General features: G+C 44.2%; 1 protein-coding gene across 1 annotated transcript in view; it reads left to right on the forward strand.

Moving 5' to 3' along the window:
• The window catches only part of LOC125637986 (solute carrier family 9 member C1-like), a 295,718-nt gene that overhangs the window by 139,990 nt on the left and 133,727 nt on the right, over positions 1-22,001 (forward strand). The window contains exon 14 of the mRNA XM_048853105.1: positions 3,395-3,514. Within this exon, the coding sequence (XP_048709062.1) occupies positions 3,395-3,514 (120 nt within the window). The remainder of the gene's footprint in view (positions 1-3,394; positions 3,515-22,001) is intronic.

Here is a 22,001-nt window from a genome sequence, read left to right on the forward strand (position 1 = left end):
GGGGGCGTCCTGTTTGCCCCCCCCTTGCCCCACTATGTCCCCATTTCCCCAGCCCCTTGCCCCAGGGAAGGACTGCCCCACCCTTCTGTGCCCCAATTTCTCCACCTTGGTCTCACTCCACAGACCGGCCTCCCTCCTGCCCCGCTTTGCCCCAATTTCCCCACCTCAGCCCCTCGCTATGGGGACTGACCCCTGCCATGCCCTGCTGTGCTGTGATTGGGCAGGCTCCGCATCAGCTCCTCACAGTCTGGCTCTGCAGGTGGCGGGTGAGTCCTGGGGGATGGAAGAGCAAGTGATGGGGTATAGGTGGAGAGTGAGCGACGGGTGGGGCCTCAGAGGAAGAGGCAGGGCAGGGGCGGGGCTCAGAAGGGGTGGGGCATGGGTGTTCAGTTTTCAGGGATTAGAAAGTTGGCAACCCTATTCCTGTGCGATTTTGGGCAAGTCACTTAGTCTTTCTCTGTCTCAATTCTTAATCTGTAAAATGGGGATAATGTTCCTTCCTTGCCTCACATGGTTATTGCGAGGATAAATATATTAGAAATTTTGAGGTCCACAGTTCCTATAATATTATAGGCCATATAAGTACCCAAGATAAATAGTGTAACTGGGAACTGATTGATTAATGGGTCTGAAGATTGAGATCAAGACCAAAGCTGCATATTGGATGTAGAAGTAGTCTGTGAAGGATCCAAATTATAAGGGGGGAATGTTCAAAGCAGTCCAACCTGTGGAGGAGGCAGCAGCTATGTTTTGCACAAGTGGCGGGAGACTTTGCATTTCTTTCATATGTGGATTCAGATACAGTGAATTACAATAATCTAGTCTGGAGTGGATGGTAGTGAATTACAAATGCTGTTGCTTATAACTAAGGCTACATTGTAGTCATGGGTATTTTTAGTAAAAGTCAAAAATTCACGGCCTGGAACCTGTCCATGACTTGTACTATATATCCCTGACTAAATCTTGTGGTTCGCACAGGCTGGCCCCCACCACTAGTGCTGGGAGGGCGGGGGTTGGGAAGGCTGGCAGGCTCCCTACCTGGTTCCTTGTGGCTCCCTGGAAGTGGGGACATGTCCCTCCCTCAGCTCCTAGGTCTGCACACTGCCTCCACCCCAAGCACTGGGTCCACAGCTCCCATTGGCCGGGAACTGCGGCCAATGGCAGCTGTGAGGGCAGTACCCATGGACGGAGGCAACATGTGGAGCTAGGAGCTGAGGGAGGGAGGGACATGTCACTGCTTCTAGGGAGTCCCCCATCAAGGTAAGCGCTGCCCTAAGGCCCCTCCCACACCCAAATTCCTTCTGCTGGGAGTGGGACGGTGTCCCAAGACTGCCCCAGCAGCAGCCGGAGCTGCATGGATGTCCTGGAAAGTCATGTAATCCATGACAAACTTGCAGCTTTACTTATGACTGATATTACAGTAGTGCTGATGCTGTGCAAACACATAGTAAAAAATAGTCCTTCTACTGAACAACTTACATTGTAAGTAAACAAAGAGCCTAAGTGCCACAGAAAATCAGTGGGGCATTCATATGAAGAAGTGGGTTTTTTACGCACAAAAGCTTATGGCCAAATAAATCTGTTTAAGGTCCCACCAGACGCCTCATTGTTTTTTGGGGGCATTCTTGAAAATTTTACTCTAACTGACTTTCCCAAGATAAGACAGAAAGTTTGTGAAAGGCCTGGAAACTGAACCTAGGTTTCCTGAGACCCTGTCCAGATGCCTTAGCCACAAGACCATTCTTCCACACAGTAATAGTCAGAGAAAAGTTCTTGGATACTGACGTCTGTGGATATCATACCAAGGTACTTATTAAAAACAGAATGTTTTATATTTTGCCCTTGAATGTACATACAACGTTTCCATTTACTTCAGTGGGAAGCACATGCAAATATAAGTGCAGAATTTGGTCTGTATATAATTCCATGGATTTAAATAGAAGTATAAAATTGATTACAATACTTTGGTCTTAATACTATATTTATGAAAACTCTATTCAGTTGACCTTGTGGACCAGATCATTAGCTGGGGTAAATTGGTGTAGCTTCACTGATTTTGATGGAGCTACATAGAATCATAGAATCACAGAATATGAGAGTTGGAAGGGACCTCAGGAGGTCATCTAGTCCAACCCCCTGCTCAAAGCAGGACCAATCCCCAACTAAATCATCCCAGCCAGGGATTTGTCAAGCCTGATCTTAAAAACTTCTAAGGAAGGAGATTCCACCACCTTCCTAGGTAACGCATTCCAGTGTTTCACCACCCTCCTAGTGAAAAAGTTTTTCCTAATATCCAACCTAAACCTCCCCCACCGCAACTTGAGACCATTACTCCTCGTTCTGTCATCTGCTACCACTGAGAACAGTCTAGATCCATCCTTTTTGGAACCCCCTTTCAGGTAGTTGAAAGCAGCTATCAAATCCCCCCTCATTCTTCTCTTCCGCAGACTAAACAATCCCAGTTCCCTCAGCCTCTCCTCATAAGTCATGTGTTCCAGACCCCTAATCATTTTTGTTGCCCTCGGCTAGACGTTTTCCAATTTTTCCACATCCTTCTTGTAGTGTGGGGCCCAAAACTGGACACAGTACTCCAGATGAGGACTCACCAACGTTGAATAGAGGGGAACGATCACGTCCCTCGATCTGCTGGCAATGTACTTATACTGTACGATCTGCTGTACTTATACAGCCCAAAATGCCATTGGCCTTCTTGGCAACAACGGCACACTGTTGACTCATATCCAGCTTCTTGTCCACTGTAACCCCTAGCTCCTTTTCTGCAGAACTGCTGCCTAGCCATTCGGTCCCTAGTCTGTAGCGGTGCATGGGATTCTTCTGTCCTAAGTGCAGGACTCTGCACTTATCCTTGTTGAAGATCATCAAATTTCTTTTGGCCCAGTCCTCTAATTTGTCTAGCTCCCTCTGTATCCTATCCCTACCCTCCAGCATATCTACCTCTCCTCCCAGTTTAGTGTCATCTGCAAACTTGCTGAGGGTGCAATCCATGCCATCCTCCAGATCATTAATGAAGATATTGAACAAAACCGGCCAAAGGATCGACCCTTGGGGCACTCCACTTGATACCAGCTGCCAACTAGACATGGAGCCATTGATCACTACCCTTTGAGCCCAACAATCTAGCCAGCTTTCTATCTACCTTATAGTCCATTCATCCAGCCCGTACTTCTTTAACTTGCTGGCAAGAATACTGTGGGAGACAGTGTCAAAAGCTTTGCTAAAGTCAAGGAACAACACTTCCACTGCTTTCCCCTCATCCACAGAGCCAGTTATCTCGTCATATCAGTTTACATCATTTGAGGATCTAGTCTGTGTATGTATTATAGCTTTATTTTCCAGTAGTATACATTTGTGTGATGACATCTTTCTTTCTTAGATTTATGAACATTCATGAGGTAAAGACATATTGGGAAAGCAAAGGACTACTAGTTTCCTGTAAGAAATTGTTATCTGATTGGGTTTACAATGTGAAAGATGAAAAATCTAAGCCATCAAGGTAAGTACAGTATAATATAACCTAAATAAAGATTTAGGTGTAGTACATCAACTTAATTGGGCTATCAGCATACAGCTATTACTTACACCTATTATTAAAGTTATTTTTCCATATTAATTGCTTTATCTTTTCTTCTCTAAGGGGCATTTTTACCAATCATAGATTCCAAAGCCAGAAGGGACCATTGTGGATATTGCAGTCTGACCTCCTATATTACACAGGCCATAGAACTTCTCCAAAATAACTCCTTTTGAACTAGAGCATATCTTTTTTTAAAAAATCCAATCTTGATTCTAAGATTTTTGGTGATGGAGAATCCACCATGACCCTTGGTGAATTTTTCCAGTTGTTAGCTAGCCTCACTGTTAAAAATTTATATTTTATTTCCAGTCTGAATTTGTCTACCACGGACTTCCTGCCATTGGATCTTGTTAAACCTTTGTCTGCCAGATTGAAAAGTCTATTATAAAATTTTTGTTCCTCGTGTATGTATTTATAGACTGTGATCAATCATGGTTCCTTCAGAACTCATTACTGTGGTTATTAAAGATGAAAGAATGTATCTCTGGCTACTGTTGGTATCTTGATTACACAAGAAATTCACAGTTGCCAACTTTCATGCAGTAAATAAGCACCATTACTTTCACAATAAGCCAAAAATCAAGCTAATCCCATTTCAAAACAAGGCCTAAACGAGCCAATCCCTAAGAATCCCAACACTCTATGTGACTAGAGTCCCCCTGGGACTGTGGTGGGCTCGCTGTGCACCCCTGACTCTGTCCCCTGCTTGTCCCTTGCCCCTGCTCCCCCACGCCCCCACCCTTGCTTGCCGGGAGCCAATCAAAAAAAAGAAGCAACAAGCTGCAACAAGCAACAAGCTCCAAGCCAAAAACTAGCCAACAAGCAACTCACAAGCCAGTTAAGCCAAAACCAAGCCCAGTTTCTGCATTTTTTCCCCCACGGGTTTGGCATGGCTGAAGAAACTGTATTTTCTTCTTTGAGTGATTGCACATGTGCGTTCCACTCTTGGGGGGTATGTGTGTGTGTGCGCCTCATGTAGAGTTGTTAGAATTTTTTTCCCTCAGCAGGACCCACGTGGTGTGTGCTTCTTGGTATAAAAGGTAGGGCTGCCCTCAACTCCTTCAGTTCCTTCTTGCACCAACAATGGCTGCTGAAAACTGTCCTGTCTTGGCAAGTTCTCTCAGCATGTTTTTTAGTTGTAAATAGTTCCCCATTGGTATAGTTTTAATGTTAGTCAGGTAGCAGGATAAGTTTTAGTTGAGTTAAAAGTGATTTTTTTTCATACCTGGCTTGTGGTTCCATTTTTCAGTACCAAGGAATGCCTCAGTCACCAGGCTTCAAGCTCTTTTTTTTATGTTCCAAACTGATGCCCATGACTGACCCACACTGTTTAAAGTGTCTGGATGAGTCTCACATTAGGGATCTGTGTCAAATTTTTAAGTACTTTAAGCCAAGGATCAAGAAAGACAGATAGGCCAGGCTGAAGTTTCTGTTGATGGAGGCTGCTCTGAGAATACCTTCAAAGCCTTCCCATTTGGAGAATGTGCCGAGTACTTCAGCTTCTGTGAGAAACATTCCTCTGATATTGGCCAAATCCGTGCACCGTTCACCCTTCCTGGTGCAGAGGAAGAAACATAGCTTCCAAGGATGTGACCAGGAGAGGAAGATTGCCGGTTTCTAAGTTTCCCAACCAGGGGGACAAAGGCTCAAGTAGAGTGCAGTCAAAATTGAAGCACGCCTCATCTCAGTCATCAGCTAATGCTTTATCGTGGACTCTGGCACCAGGGCAGGCACCATTCAGTCCAGGGTGTGACAAGGTACCTTCAACTTCTTCTTACCTTCTTCTCTTACTCATTGCTCAGAGACACTTACGGTTCTGTCCACACTGAAGGCTTTTTCGGCACTGAAGGACTTGAGTTTGTCTTACCTGGCAGTGCAGAAAGTTGCTCCTCCAATATCACCAGACCACACTGCATCGCCATCCTCAGTGCAGCACTGAGAATTGCATCAGTCTCCTGCATTTCAAAGCTCTCATCTAATGGTACTGTCAAAAGGAAAGCCAACAACAATGACCTATCTTCATATCAGCACCAGTCCCTGAGTCATTTTCGGAGTCAGAGGTTGGCTGGGCCCAGTACCAAGCACAAGGAAGTGGATCACGGAGATCCAGCTATCTGATTATCAGAGGAGGTTCAGCTCTTAACCTGCATTGGCCTCATCCTCCTCTTCCCCAGATGAAATAGTTCCCTTGGGAATCACCACACCCGTACCTAATGACTGCAGAGCTAACCAGGAGCTTTAAAAAAGAGTTGCCTTGGCCTTGGATATCCAGGTGGAGAGGGTTATAGAACTGTCTGATCATCTTATTGGTATTCTGGTGACAACTGACTCATCTCATATGGTCCTACCAATCAATGAGGTGATTTTAGAGCCCATCAAAACCTCGTGACAAACTCCCTTGCCATTTCCACCCACATCTAAGAGGGCTGATCATATATACTATGTTCTCTCCAAAGACTTGGAACATTTGTATTCCCACTCCCCTCTGGGGTTACTGGTTGTCTTGGCTGCCAACAACAGGGAATCCTAGGGGCAACAAGTGGCTACCCCTAAGTCAAAGGATTCCAAAAACTTGACCTGTTTGTAAGAAAAATTGATTAGGGTAGTATGATTATAACATCTGGGACTCCATATTGAAATTTCAGGACAAGCTGCCTGAGGACACTAAGCAAGAGTTTCTTTAACTGGTGGAGGAAGGGAAATTGGTCCAGCACTTTGCTCCAGGCCAGTTTAGATGCTGCTGACTCAGCTACTAGGATCATAGCCTCTGCCATCACTATGTGCAGGTACTCTTCGCTGCAATCTTTGGGGCTGCCCCAAGAAGTTCAGAGGACTATTCAAGGCTTGCCATTTGAAGGGTCTTCCCTCTTCTTGGTGCAGATGGCTTAAAGGACTTCTGGGTGACTCTAAAGTCATTATGCATATATACATTGGCCCCGACTAGGAAACACTTTTGTCCTCAGCAGTCTCACCAATACCCAACTCTTGTGCCTTGCCAGGACCTAACAAGGAAAAAGAGTAGGAGTTTTACGCGCAGGCCAACCTCTTCTTTTAATACAGCAGCTCCTGGTTCATCTAGGCATCCTGGGGACACTAAACAAACATTTTGATGAGTCAGTCAAAGACTCCATAGCAGTCTCTATAATCCAAGTCTCTTCATACCTTCTGTTTGCAAACTGTGTATCCCACTTCCTAAGTGTTTGGTCCCTAATTACTTCAGACTAATGGGCCTTAAGCACTGTGGAAGTGGAATACACCCTTCAATTTGTTTCTACCCCTTCTTTCCACCCTCCCTCCCTGTCCCTCTTCAAGAACCATTCTCCTGATTAGGTCCTCATCTGGGTGGGAGCCATAGAAGAGTTTCCACAGTGTCACAGGGGGATGGGGTTTTAGTCCCACTATTTCCTAATTCTGAAAGCAAAGGGAGGTCTCAGACCAATTTTAGACCTGCATCAACTCAACAGATATCTGAAAAAGATGAAATTTGACATGGTCACGCTGGCTTCCAGTATTCCCTTCCTGGATCCTGGAGACTGGCATGCCACTCTCATTTTAAAGGACACATACTTCTATGTGGCAATTTATCAGTGCCACAGGAAGTATGTCAGGCTTTTGGTAAGCCAGTTTCATTACAAGTTCACTGTGCTGCCTTTTGGCATGTCTGCAACTTCTTGGACTTTTAAAAAATGTATAGCGTTGGTGGCTGCATTTCTGAGGAAGTTAGGTGTGCAAATCTATTCCTTCCCGGACAACTGGCTTGAGAGAGACCAGCCCAGGGTTCAGGTACTGCCCAGTGTAACTCTTATCCAGGCAATCTTCAATGCGCTGGTGCTGTTAATTAACAGAAAGAAGTGTATCCTCTCCCCAGTTCAGAGAATAGAGTTTATTGGGGCAGGCCTGGACTCTACTCAAGCCAGAGCTTTCCTTCCAAATCAAGATTTCAGACAAATCCAGTCCATCATTTTGGATCTCAAGGCTCATCCAGTCACAACAGCATGGAATTGTATGAGGCTTCTGGGGCATATGACCTCTTGTACATATGTAGTCCAGCATTCCAGATCATGCCTCAGGAAACTAAAAGGTTGGCTGGGCTCCATATTCTTACCAAACTGTCAGCCTCTGATTGGTGGTGTTGGAGCCCTTTGTGACAGAGTCAGGCCAGATGGCTACAGGAGAGTGATAGAAGGCAGATATATTAGCCCCAGGTTAAGTAGGTCCCATTTCCCTGGGTAAGGTAACAGGGAAGGTTCCAGAACAATCAGGAACCTTCTGGAGACAATTAAGACTGACAGGCTGATTAGAACACCTGCAGCCAATCAAGAAGCTGCTAGAATCAATTAAGGCAGGCTAATCAGGGCACCTGGGTTTAAAAAGGAGCTCACTTCAGTTTGTGGTGTGTGTGTGAGGAGCTGGGAGCAAGAAGCACTAGGAGCTGAGAGTGAGAATGCATACTATTGGAGGACCGAGGAGTACAAGCATCACCAGACACCAGGAGGAAGGTCCTATGGTGAGGACAAAGAAGGTGTTGGGAGGAGGCCATGGGGAAGTTGCCCAGGGAGTTGTAGCTGTTGCACAGCTGTTCCAGGAGGCACTCTAAACAGCTGCATATCACAGGGCCCTGGACTGGAACCCGGAGTGGAGGGCAGGCCTGGTTTCCCCCCAAACCTCCCAACTCCTGGTCAGACACAGGAGGAGTTGACCTGGACTGTGGGTTCATGAAAATGGCCAAACTGAGGGCTGCTGTGAAGCTCCAAGGAGAGCAAATCCGCCAATAAGTACAAGACCCACCAAGGTAGAGGAGGAACTTTGTCACACCTTTCATATTTTAGGCTCTCTAGATTGGTGAGCAAACCCTGTCGACATATGCATAGGTATTCCCTTTGTCCATCCTCAGTCTTCACTGACATTAGTGATGGATGCATCTCCTCTGGGTTGGGTGGCTTATCTGCTTCTCTGCAGATGCAGGGTTTATGGTCTACAATGGGTTTGATTCTACACATAAAAGTGAGAGAGTTTAGAGCTATCTGACTGGCATGTCAGGCTTTCCTCTCCCATTTCAAGGGGGAAAAACGCTGCTTGTTCTCACAGACAATACAGTGGCAATATTGTATCTCAGCATCAGGGAGGGACCCACTCTTCCCTGCACTGAGAAGAGGCAGTCCAACTCTTGGATTTTTGCATTGCCAATTTGATCAATTTCAAAGCCTCTTGTCTTCCAGGGAATGCAGAATGAGCTTGCAGATCATCTACACCAATCATCTGAGTCACCACAAGTGGTGTCTCCATCCAGGTATAACCAGGTTTATTTTCCAACTGTGGGAGACTCCCCAGGTGAACCTGCTTGTAATGAGAACCAGCAGGAAGTACCAGCAGTTTTGTTCCCTTCAGGGTCACAGTCCAAGTTCCCTCACAAACACTTGCTGTTGCCCTGGGTGGACAAGCTTCTGTACACTTTCCCAGTGATCACACTCCTTCACAGGTTTTCTGCTGAAAATCAAACTACATCATACTGAAGTACTGCTTGTAGCCCCAACTTGGCCTCAGCAGCACTGGTTATTCACTTTTCTGTCCCTTTCGATGTAAGCTCACTTCCATTGCATCCAGAACATAAGAATGGCCATACTGGGTCAGACCAATGGTTCATCTAGCCCAGTATCTTGTCTTCCGACAGTGGCCAGACCAGATGTTTCAGAGGAAATTAACATTGCAGGGAAATTATTGAGTGATCCATCTCCTGTCGTCCATTCCCAGCTTCTGGCATTCAGAGGTTTAGGGACACCCAGAGTGTAGGGGTTTCATGCCTGACCATCTTGGCTAGTAGCCATTGATGGACCTCTCCTCCATTAATTTTCTTGGCCTAATTTCTCAAGACCATGGCTGCCTACTCCACCCCATTTTTCAGGCGCTCCATTTAAAAACATGGATGCTCCATTGCTAGACCCTTGAGAAGGGTCTTATTCAAAAGTGGTTCAGAATGTGCTGTTATATAGTAGGAGGCCATCGACTAACTACTTACCTGGCTGCGTGGAAGTGATTCTCTGTCTGGTCCCAAAAATCTGGAGTTTCGCCAATCCATTCTTCAATCTAGCATATCTAGGACTATCTGTTATACCCAAAACAACATGGGTTGATGGTTAGTTTTATCAAACTCCACCTAGCAGTTATCTCAGCTTTCCACCCTCAGGTTGATAATTGCTCTGTATTTTCTAAGAAGATGTCAATAAGATTTTTGAAAGTCGTGGAACAGTTGTATCCTCAGGTATGAGATTCGTTTCCCCTGTGGAACTTGATCTTGGTATTGTCAAAGCTGATACGGTCTCCCTTTGAGCCTTTAGCTACCTGCTGCTTGTTACATCTTTCAGTGAAGGTAGCATGTTCAGTGGCCATTACTTCTTCCAGGAGGATAGGTGAGCTACATGTACTTATGTCTGGCCCTCCTTATACAATTTTCTTTAAAGACAAGGTTTACCTGTGCCCTCATCCAAAGTTTGTTTTGAAAGTGGTGACTAACTTCCATATCAACTAGGTGATTTACTTACCTTCATTCTTTCTGAAACCTCACTCAAATAAAGATGAATGGCTTCATACTCTGTATGTCAGAAGTGAGTTGGCATTCTACCTCGACAGGTTCAAGCAGTTCTGCTTGTCTTCATAGCTGTCACAGATAGGCTGAAGGGGATCCCAGTCACTTCTCAAAAGATTTTGCTATGGATAACCTCCTGTATTTGCTTGTGCTATGATATTGCAAATGTTACCCTGCCAAGCAGAGTGACAACACATTTGACAAGATTGCAAGCATCCTCTGCAGCCTTTCTGGCTCAAATGCTTATCCTGGACATTTTTAGAAACTGTTCCTCTCTCTTAGGGCATTAAGTGACGTTTCTGAACCTATGTTACTGGCACCCAGATGTGCCAGTCTTATACATACATTTCATAATTAGGGCTCTGTGTCTTACATGAGGCTATAGAATTTGCTGCGCAATCCACCTTATACCACACCTTTCTAGTGGATTGTGTTCTAGAATATAGGTTTTCATATATTGTTTCATATATAAATATAAAAAGATTGTTTCAAGCTCTTAAGGGTGTGGAGGTAATCCTGAAAATATGTGCCACGTGTAACAAATATACTGTTTTTTCCTGAATGTGCAGACATTCTGAAACAATAACTTTGAGAGGTGTAAACTGCCACATTCATACTAACTCTGAAACTAATGATTTCAGTGTTAATACTGTAAGCTATTTTTACAGTTATGTTGTCGACACCAATAAATCTGCGTCAGAAAATGTTTGTACTAGGGCTGTCAAGCGATTAAAAATATTAATTGCACTGTTAAACAATAATAGAATACCATTTATATAAATATTTTTGGATGTTTTCTACATTTTCAATTACAACACCGAATACAAAGTGTATAGTGCTCATTTTATATTTATTTTTGATGACAAATATTTGCACTTTAAAAAATGAGAAATAATATTTTTCAGTTCACCTAATAAAAGTACTATAGTGCAATTTCTTTACCATGAAAGTTGAACTTACAAATATAGAATTATGTACAAAAAATAACTGCATTCAAAAATAAAACAATGGAAACCTGTAGAGCCTACAAGTCCAATCAGTCCTACTTCTTGTTCAGCCAATTGCTCAGACAAACAAGTTTGTTTATATTTACAGGAGATAATGCTCCCCGCTTCTTATTTACAATGTCACCTGACAGTGAGAATAGGTTTTCGCATGGCACTGTTGTAGTCAGTGTCGCAAGATATTTGCATGCCAGATGCGCTAAAGATTCATATGTCCCTTCATGCTTCAACCACCATTCCAGGGGACATGCGTCCATGCTTATGATGGGTTCTGCTCAGTAACGATTCAAAGCAGTGCATGTTCATTCTCATCATCTGAGTCATCCTCTGTAGCCACCAGCACAAGGCTGATTTTGCTTTTTTGGTGGTTCAAGTTCTATAGTTTCTGCATCTGAGTATTGTCATTTTAAGATTTCTGAAAGCATGCTCCATACGTCATCCCTCTCAAATTTTGGAAGGCACTTCACATTCTTAAACCTTGGGGGGTCGAGTGCTGTAGCTATCTTTAGAAATCTCACATTGGTACCTTCTTTGCATTTTGTCAAATCTGCAGTGAAAGTATTCTTAAAAAGAACAACATGTGCTGGGTCATCACCGGAGACTGCTATAACATAAAATATATGGCAGAATGCAGGTAAAACAGAGCAGGAGACATACAATTCTCCTCCAAGGACTTGAGTCACGAATTTAGTTAACACATATTTTTAACGAGCGTCATCAGCATAGAAGCACGTCCTCTGGAATGGTGGCGAAAGCATGAAGGGGCTTATGAATGTTTAGCATATCGGGAACATATGCAGTGCAGGCTACAAAAGTGCCATACAAATCATAGAACTGGAAGGGACCTCAAGAGGTCATCTAGTCCAGTCTTCTGCACTCATGGCAGGACTAAGTATTATCTAGATCATTCCTGACTGGTGTTTGTCTAACCTGCTCTTAAAATCTCCAATGATGGAGATTCCATAACCTCCCTAAACAATTTATTCCAGTGCTTAACCACCCTGATAGTTAGGAATTTTTTCCTAATGTCCAACCTAAACCTCCATTGCTGCAATTTAAGCCCATTGCTTCTTGTCCTATCCTCAGAGGTTAAGAAAAACAATTTCTCTTCCTCCTCCTTGTAACAACCTTTTACATACTTGAAAACTGTTATCATGTCCTCTCTAAGTCTTTTTTTTTCCAGACTAAACAAACCCAATTTTTTCAATCTTCCCTCATAGATCATGTTTTCTAGACCTTTAATCATTTTTGTCGCTCCTCTCTGGACTCTCTCCAGTTTGTCCACATCCTTCCTATGGTGCCCGGAACTGGACACCATACTCCAGTTGAGGCCTAATCAGTGCGGAGTAGAGCAGAAGAATTACTTCTCTTGTCTTGCTTACAACACTCCTGATAATACATCCCAGAAGGATGTTCGGGCTTTTTTGCAACAGATTTTTTGCAACTGTTGACTCATATTTAGCTTGTGGTCCACTATGTTGTGGAAAACGAGTCACACCATCTGTTTGGTTCAAACACTCTGAGGTCCTTTACTGAATACAAGCATGCAGGGAGGAGACAGAGATGGTCACACGCAGGTGCCACCCTAATCTCTCTCTCTGCCCTGCCCCTATAATACCAAACTGATATAGGTCCAAATTCAAACCAAATTATACATTTCCTTACCACTCGAGCATTATTAATAAAGCCTTATAAAGAATTAATAGAAGGGCGTTTCATAATTAGCACAGCGCTCACGCACTGTGTTATTATCAAGATCTTATCAAGATCTGCGGTTTGCTGTGGCAGTGTTTTGACTAGGGACTTTTGCAGGGTGGAGGGTGCATATAATGGACAGCTAGGGACTTTTCCGGAGGCCCTTTGGTTCTTTTCTAGTTAGAGATTGACCTAGTCCATTATCTGGGTCAAGTGCCACAAGCTAGCATATGTAAATGCTTTAGCTTAAGCCAAGTCTTACAGGATACAGGCCTGTAGGCCTCTTGCGTTACAGCTCTTACATATGTTGCATGTAGTGCATAGATTTTGCCGTAGAATGGGATGAGGTCAGTTTCAACAGCAAGGTTAACAGCAATTTCCCCCACAACTATGACCCCCAGATCCCTTTCCTCAGTACTCCTTCCTGGGCAGACATTTCCCATTTTGTATGTCTGCAACTGATTGTGCCTTCCTTAACGGAGTACTTTGTATTTGTCCTTATTGAATTTCATCCTATTTACTTCAGACCATTTCTCCAGTTTGTCCAGATCATTTTGAATTATAATCCTATCCTCGAAATCACTTGCAACCCCTCCCAGCTTGGTATCATTTGCAAACCGTATAAGTGTGCTATCTATGCCATTATATAAATTATTGATGAAGGTATTGAACAGAACCAGACCCAGAACTGATCCCTGCTGGACTGCACTCGTTATGCCCTTCCAGCATGACTGTGAACCACTGATAACTAGTCTCTGGGAATGGTTTTCCAACCAGTTTTGCACCCACCTTATAGTAGCTCCATCTAGGTTGCATTTCCCTAGTTTGTTGAAAAGACAGGCATGTGAGACAGTATCAAAAGCTTTACTAAAGTCAAGATATGCCTGTTCTCACTTCCAGGCCACATTGTAAATTAGTGGGCAGCGTTATCTCCTGTTAATTTTAAAAAACTTGTTTGTTCTTAGTGATTGGCCGAACAAGAAGTAGGACTGAGTGGAACTGTAGACTCTAGGGTAGGCTCCCTCACTTCAAACTTGTTTTAAGAGAGATTGTTTTATTGCATTTTGGGGACAGATCTTCTACTTTGTAATGGCCTGGCAAGCCATCTCCACTGAGAAGTGGGTATTCAAGATTATGGAAAAGGGCAATGTCAGTCAGTTTATATCTATGCACCACCTTTAGTCTCTTTCCCCCATATTTTTTCAGATGCCTTTTTAACAACATATTTTAGAGGAAATTGTGATTTTAAATGAGTTTTGAAGGTAGGGCTTCCTCTCACAATATTTTCTCATCCTCAAACAGGAATGGGGCCTGTGGCATAACTGGGACCTCAAGAATTTAAACAAACACATGGAAAAAGAAAAGTTCTGTGTTGTGGCTTTAGCACACATTCCTTCCTTTACATCCCAGGATAGGAATGGTGCTCTCAATCTAAAGGATGCTGATCTTTACATTTCAATAAAAGTCACAGATGCAGCCTTACTGGAGTCTTAAGTACTTGCTTTTTCCACTTACAAGGTTCTACCATTTGGGCTGCCAAAAATCCCAAGAATATTCACCACCTGTCTGGCTGAGGTGGCTGACTATGTTTATCTAGAGCAATGCTCTTCACTTCTTTTGAAGTGGGGGCCACTTTGGCAAAAAACCTTCAATGTGAGAGCCACATCAACCCGACACAGATGCTTGAATGCATACCTGACACAGATGGTTGAACACTCCAAGTTCTTTGTTGGTTGACATGGTAATATTACCATTATTGGTAATATGGCTTGGGGTGCAGGAGAGGGTTAGGGGTGCAAGCTCTGGGAGGGAGTTTGGGTGCAGGAGGGGACTCTAGGCTGGGGCAGCGTGTTTGGGTGCAGGAAAGTGAGACACTAAAGAGATCAGGGCTATGGATGTACAAATGGAAAAGGATCAGAGAGAAAATGGGAAGATATAGTCTCAGTAAGACAGACCTCCAGGGTCACAGCACCACTCAGGTTTTAGTCCAAGCCACACCTCCATCATGATGACGGGGGGGCCACCTGGCCAACTTGAGTGAGTGGCACCATGATTCTGTGCATCAGGTTGCAATGCCACTCATACAAATTTGGACAAGCTGACACTCCTACCCCACCCCCGTTGGGGGTTGGGGCTAAACCAGAAAAGTGCTGCAACTCTGGAGGTCACAAAGCCTAGAGTAGGGAGACAAGCCCAGCCAGCCCTGCAGAACCGGAGCCACATAAGCCATTGCAGTGGAGTCAGTGCAGGGTTGGCTCTGCAGCATCCTCCACCAAGGGGAGCAGGATCCAACACCCCACCCCCAGCCTACTTACTGGGTCATGACAGGCCATCAACATTTACAAAAGGGTCCGGAGCCCAAAAAGGTCGAGAAAATTGCTGTGGAGGCACCTGGTAGTGCCTATCAGTACACTTTGCTGTTGGTGACAAAGAGACTGGGGTATGCCATAAAGCTTTGGCAGGATCCAGGAGGGTCTCACTGACTGTAAGGTTGACCCTTCCTGAAGCCAGGGCCTGCAGTTTACCCAGGAGTTTATGAGGGTTCTCTTGTACAACTTTGGACTGAATCTCCTATGTTTTAGCAATCCTTCTTATTAGTAGTCCTGGAATCTTAAAATCCTGGTGGAGGTGAGGATGCTTCAGGATTGATCACTTCATCAGGCAAAGATGATACATGAGAAGATTTTTCCATGGTATCCTTTTGTCTGTCATCTTAGTTGTGGCTTCCAAATGAGGCATTTGTGCTTGAGGTAGGTGAAATGGCTCTTTCCTAGGATGAACTGGAACCAGAGACAGACATTTTGGTCTCAAAAGAGATGCTCGGGTGAGCTAGTGCCCTGAGAGCCAGTTTATGAAGCCCACTATGGCCAGGGTGGATAATCATAATGTTGCACTGTCAAAGCACTGGGCACCAGATAGGAATGTCTCTAGAGGAATAACAATCAATGTGAGTGAAGAATGACGTGCATAAGTGGTAGAGTAAGGGTATTGGAAAGATCTGGCTGTTGAAGCCTGCCTGCTGTAATCCAACTCTGAAGGGGATATATAATCTTCTGGAAATGGAGGAGCTGTCCCAGTTGGAGTCAAAAGTAGTCTCAGTACCAGGGACGTATGCCCCAGCTTCAGCACTTGTACTGATGTCAACTCAGAGTATGCTGCTAAAGTAGCTGATATTGATGACTGCTGCCTAGGATGAAAAGACCTGGCCAGTACCTAGGCATCATTACCAATATCTTGTTTGTAACAGGTCCCATGTGATATAATGTATATGAATCCAGAACCAACAGACATAGTAAGTCTCTAGCCACCAAGAAAGTTTGCAGTGTTGAGGGCACTGAAACAGATGTAAACACACTAGTAGACAACAAGAGCGGTACAGACTCAATGGAACTAGTGTAGATATAGCCAACAGAGCTTGCTTGGATAAAGCTGCTGAAGTCGGTACGGGTGCTGGTAGCATCTTGAAAGCTTAAAGAAGAAGTTACTCACCTTGTGCAGTAATAATGGTTCTTCGAGATGTGTGTCCCTGAAGGTGTTCCACTCTAGGTGTCGGTGAGTCCATGCGCCGGAGATCGGAGATTTTTCGCAGCAGTACTTGGTCAGGGGAAGAGTGTGCACAGGAGCTGTCTCGGTCAGCTGTTGGTGCCTCCTATCGCACGTACACCCCTGACCATCCCCTCCATTCCTTCTCTACTGCAGAGCTCGGCTGTGTGAACTCCGAAGTAGAGGGGAGGAGGGTGGGTAGTGGAGCACCCACAGGGACACACATCTCAAAGAACCATCGTTACTGCACACAGTGAGTAACTTCTTCTTCAAGTGGTGTCCCTATGGGTACTCCACTCTAGGTGCTTGTACAGCAGTGCCCCACCAGGGGTGGCAGGGGTTCAGAGTTATGTATAAGTGTGTGATGAGAGCACTGTGAGGCCAACGATAGAATCTGAGATAAGGCTTTGCGTGATAGCGTAATGCTTTGCAAAAGTGTGCTCTGAAGTCCAAGTTGCAGCTCTACAAATGTCTATTAAGGGGACATTGTTCTAGAATGCGATCGGTGTCACCATGACTCATGTTGAGTGGGATCTGATGCCTGCAGGGGGTTCTTTGTTATGTAGGTGGTAGCTGTGACAGGTTGGATCACAGAAACCCCCTTGGGACAGCCAACTGATGTGCCAAGACTACTTCTGCTCCTGCTTTCCCTGCCAACTTGGGACTCCAGAACCGTGCCTGGATGTGCCAGACACGCTTGCCGGCCACAAACACAGACCCAGGTCCGAACCACGTCCCACAAACTGCAAGCTTAACTGAAAGCAGTTTAAGAAATGTTCCTGTCTTTAACACTCAGATGCCCAACTCCCAATGGGGTCCAAACCCCAAATAAATCAGTTTTATCCTGTATAAAGCTTATACAGGGTAAACTCATAAATTATTCACCCTCTATAACAGTGATAGAGAGATATGCACAGCTGTTTCTCCCCCCCCCTCCAGTTATTAATACATACTCTGGGTTAAATAATAAGTAAGAAGTGATTTTATTAAATACAGAAAGTAGGATTTAAGTGGTTCCAAGTAGTAACAGACAGAACAAAGTGAATTACCAAGCGAAATAAAATAAAACATGCAAGTCAATGCCTAATACGGTAAGAAAGTGATTACAGATGAAACCTAACCCTCAGAGATGTTCTAGTAAGCTTCTTTTACAGACTAGTCTCCTTCTAGTCTGGGTCCAGCAATCACTCACACCCCCTGTAGTTACTGTCCTTTGTCCCAGTTTCTTTCAGGTAACCTTTGGGGTGGAGAGGCTTTCTTTTGAGCCAGCTGAAGATAAAATGGAGGGGTCTCCCTGGGGTATAAATAAACTTTTTCTTGTGGGTGGACACCTCTCCCTCCCCCTGTGTAGAATGCTAGCTACAAGAAGGAGTTTTGGAGACACATGGGCAAGTCACATGGCCAAGCATGACTCAGGTAGCAGCCATGGTTCACATGCTACCTTGAACGTCCTCAAGTAGACTTCTTATGTGGATTGGAGCCTTCCAAGATCCATTGTTCATTACGTGTTTCTTGATTGGGCACTTAACTTGCACATTCCTTTCTCAAGAAGCTGATCGAATGCTTTTCTAAGGCTATTTAGAAATCAAGCAAGTACACAGCTGATATTCATAACTTCGAACACAGAAATGATACATACATACAAATAGGAGGAATAGATTCAGTATATCATAACCTTTACAGAGATATGTTACATGGCATAAGTAGTATAAAACATATTCCAGTTATGTCATATATACATTCATAAGCATATTTCCATAAAACCTTATGGGGTGCACTGTCACAGTACCAAGTTTGAATACAGGAAGAGACCCATTTGGAGGGTATCTGGGTCGATATTGTAGAGCCTTTGGCTCACTCTGTTGTAGAGACTAATAGTTTTGGTGACTCGCGAAATGGTTTAGTTCTGTCCAAGTAAAAGCCTGCAGCCCATCTGACATCTAGCATATGTAACGTTGCTTTTTGAGAATCCTTATGTGGCTTGGGATAGAAGGCACGTAAGTGTATGGTTTGGTTAATATAAAAATGTGTAGCCACTTTGTGCAAGTATTTTGCGTGAGGACGTAACATGATTTTGTCTTTGGTAAATACCATGTATGGTGATTTGGCCATTAATGCCAATATTTCGCTGACACATCTTGCAGACGTGATTGCCACCAGGAATGCGACCTCCATTGACATATGTAAGAGAGAGCAGGTTGCTAGAGGTTCAAAGGGTGGTCTTGTGAGACATTTGAGCACATGATTGAGATCCTATGGTGGCATAGGTTGGCATACTTCTGGGAACATGTTCTGTATACCTGTTAGTAAATGTCATGTAATCGAGTGAACGAATATTGAAGCCCCTTCTATCTGCTCATGGCGGGCTGTGATGGCAGCCAGGTGTACTTTAATAGAACTTATGGTTAACCCCGTTTCCTTCAGTTCTAGTAGGTAGTCTAGGATCACAGATAGAGGTGCCTTGGTCGCATCCAGCTGTTTTTGCTGGCACCAAAGGGAGAATCTTCTTCACCTGTGGCGGTAAGTATTCCTAGTGTTAGGGGGCTTATTCCTTCACCCACTCACTTCCCTGGTCCTTCTCGCATGAACAGAGAGCAACAATACCCGAAGTCCAAAGGTGCAAACAATTCGATGTTTATTGGGGTGAACTTCCAGCAAGCGTGATTCCAGTTTCCTTCCTTAGTATCCTTCCCAGCTCTGACACCACAGAGCCTTACACCTGTGTCCCTGTTCCCATTCCTGCCCTTAGCCAAACATGATTCCAATTTCCTTACTCCCATTCCCTGTTCCCATTTTCCCCTTTAGCAAAACATGATTCCAATTTCCTTACACCCATTCCCTGTTCCCATCTCCCTCGCCCACCCACACCCACTCACTTCCTCATTGACTACAGATTATATAGTAAAACTTGAATTCTGCTTAGCTATACCTTAACCAATCATTTTCCTGAAATTTAACTAACCAATCCTAACATATTGTAACATGATTATGTAACCAATTATATCCCACCACCTTAATTAGTTTACACCCAGCAAAATTAATTATACAGCAGACAGGAACAATCACAGAACCAGACAGAGATTATAGAGACAAACAATAGCAAAGTGGGAACTATAATGACAAAACAATACAGAAGTGAGGATTTCACATCCCAGCTATTGATAAGTTAGTTCTTGCCAGACAGGATGCTATCAAACTAAGTTTCCTTTTACATTTTCTAGGCACTTCCCTTTCTCTGGAGGTGATAGGCACTATCAGGACAGGAGTGTATTCCTAACAGCCCAATAGCACCTTATTTCAATGTGACTAGTTTGGGATGTGAGGATGTGACTGTTCGCTTCCCAGCTTATGGCTGCCTCTGCTGCTTAGCCAAAGGCCTTAGCTAAGAACAGGGCCTCAGACTGTCACAGTAAGAGAAGGCCCTTACACCAGCAGACAGTGATTTTGTTCTTTCTTTTATACCTCTATAATTAGCCAAGTGATAAGAATACACCTAAATTCTTAGAGTATAGGCCTTTACAGACAGGCCTGAATATCTATATCCTAACACTCCACCCCTTTTTTTTTTTTTTCTTTTCTTTTGGGATCCTCCTGCCCAGGTATCCCTGGAAAAGCATAGGACATATGGCGACACATTTCCTGATAGGGCCAGGCATCAAGGTGGAAGGTGTCGATATTCCATTTGTCCCACTGCCCCTTGTGTAGTATAGTGCCCTGCACCTTCTCTCGTACAGGCATACCCCACCTATTCCAATTAGTGTTCCAGACTTCCCATTATAGCGGGCCCGAGAAGGTTGGGTCCGGGTTGTCTAGTACACTGTAGGGTTTGGAGGGCTTACTACATTACTTATAGGTTATCTCCCTATGCAACGTAACACAAGTACAGTTAACAATACAAAATCCACAGCAACACCGAGTCCTGACCACTGCAGTAAGGTCCAACATCCGAGACACCCCCAAAACACTGCCTCTCCTCCTTTGACAGGGTCACGATCTGATGTGTCCAGTTGCTGGCAGTTGCCCCTGCAGGTTTTGCTTGCTTTTGTCCATATCATAAATCCATTGAATGTTCACAGAGAAATGGGATATTGTCCAAACCAGCTTGACCACTTGGTATGGAATCAGACAGTATGCCCTGGTTTGATTATTCACAGCAATAAGATTCACAGATCCATTTGTGCACCAAAGTCCAGATAGCAGCATGTAAATGTGAGTAGTTTGGTTATGGGCTGGTGTAATTGTGCCCCCAGTAATATGTACATTCCCAGCAAAACACCTTATACACAGTACACCCAATTGTCCACCCCTTGCATAGGCCATTGATCCTGCTCCTCTATAGTCAGAGGAGAGGGGCACATCCAAACATCTTCTATTGATTTACGTTATTTTACACACCCCTCCATTGATTCCTAGTGAGCTCCTCCCCTTCTCATTAGTTCCATAGGGCTTGTGGGGGCCACCTTAGTTGCCATTCCATTTCCAGGTACCACGGTAGCTATTACACAAGTGCTGGCCTCCTAGTTGAGAATTTGCATTCCCATACACATCTTCCCACCAAGGTCAGCCTTTTGAAGCCATCCCCCACCCATGTCATGAGATTTTCTGTTCATTAAAACACAGCAATGGTAGCAACAAGACAAACACCACAAACAAACACAAAACACAGATCCATGGTGTTCTGGGTTATTTTTCCCGCTGGCGCCAGCTTGCTTGTAGAGTGTCTGAAAAACAAAAGAAACAATTTCCTTCCCCACCATGGACTATTGCTTAATAATAATACCACTTTCTTTTACAAATTTCCTTGCTAATTGCAGGAAAAACAGAAGAATTACCTCCAGGCTGTCCTTATTTTGTTCTATAGTCAGGCTAGTGAATTACCCCACTCACTGGTCCTTTATGAAATTCATGAGGAGGTGTACCTCAGTTTCCCCTCTTGTACAACAGACCAAGTTTGCAATAGTTTCTCTGCTGTACCAAGCTTTAAGTTTGTTCTCAGGTAATAGCTCACACACACAGACACACCCCCTTAAGGTTAACCTGTCCCCCTTATTTTCAGGCTTGACTTGTTTTTTCAGCTCCCTTTCCTGGAGGGCCATAATCTGAGTCTTCTAGTAGCTTGTTTGCTGACCGGATGTATTCATTATTTGCAGCTCCTTTGTGCCCGTCAGCTGGGTAATTTGCATTCACATAGAGGCTTACTAGCTTGCTTCTGGATCCAAAGCTGTTAGCAGCTGAGACACTGTCTTAAAAGGGAAGCATTTTACTTCCACCAGAGTTCTGATTACTTTCATCTCCTGCTCCAAATCACACAGAGATCTGAAAAAGAAAGCACAACCTACTGTGGCCTCTTTTGGAGCCCTAATAGGATTTTAATTGAGTACCATGTTTTATTTGCATTTGTTTTACCCCTTCTCCAATAGACACTCCACACGTCCTGGGAAAATGCACATTCTTTCCATATAGTTTAACCTCCATAACATTATATTAGCCATATTAATTTTACACAAGGTGTAATTGCCTCCCCTATGCCCACAGAGTTTTCATGCACCCACCAAAGCAACAATCTGATCCCCCAGAGCCA

The sequence above is a fragment of the Caretta caretta genome, chromosome 6, assembly GCF_965140235.1.
Source record: "Caretta caretta isolate rCarCar2 chromosome 6, rCarCar1.hap1, whole genome shotgun sequence".
Lineage (NCBI taxonomy): Eukaryota > Metazoa > Chordata > Testudines > Cheloniidae > Caretta > Caretta caretta.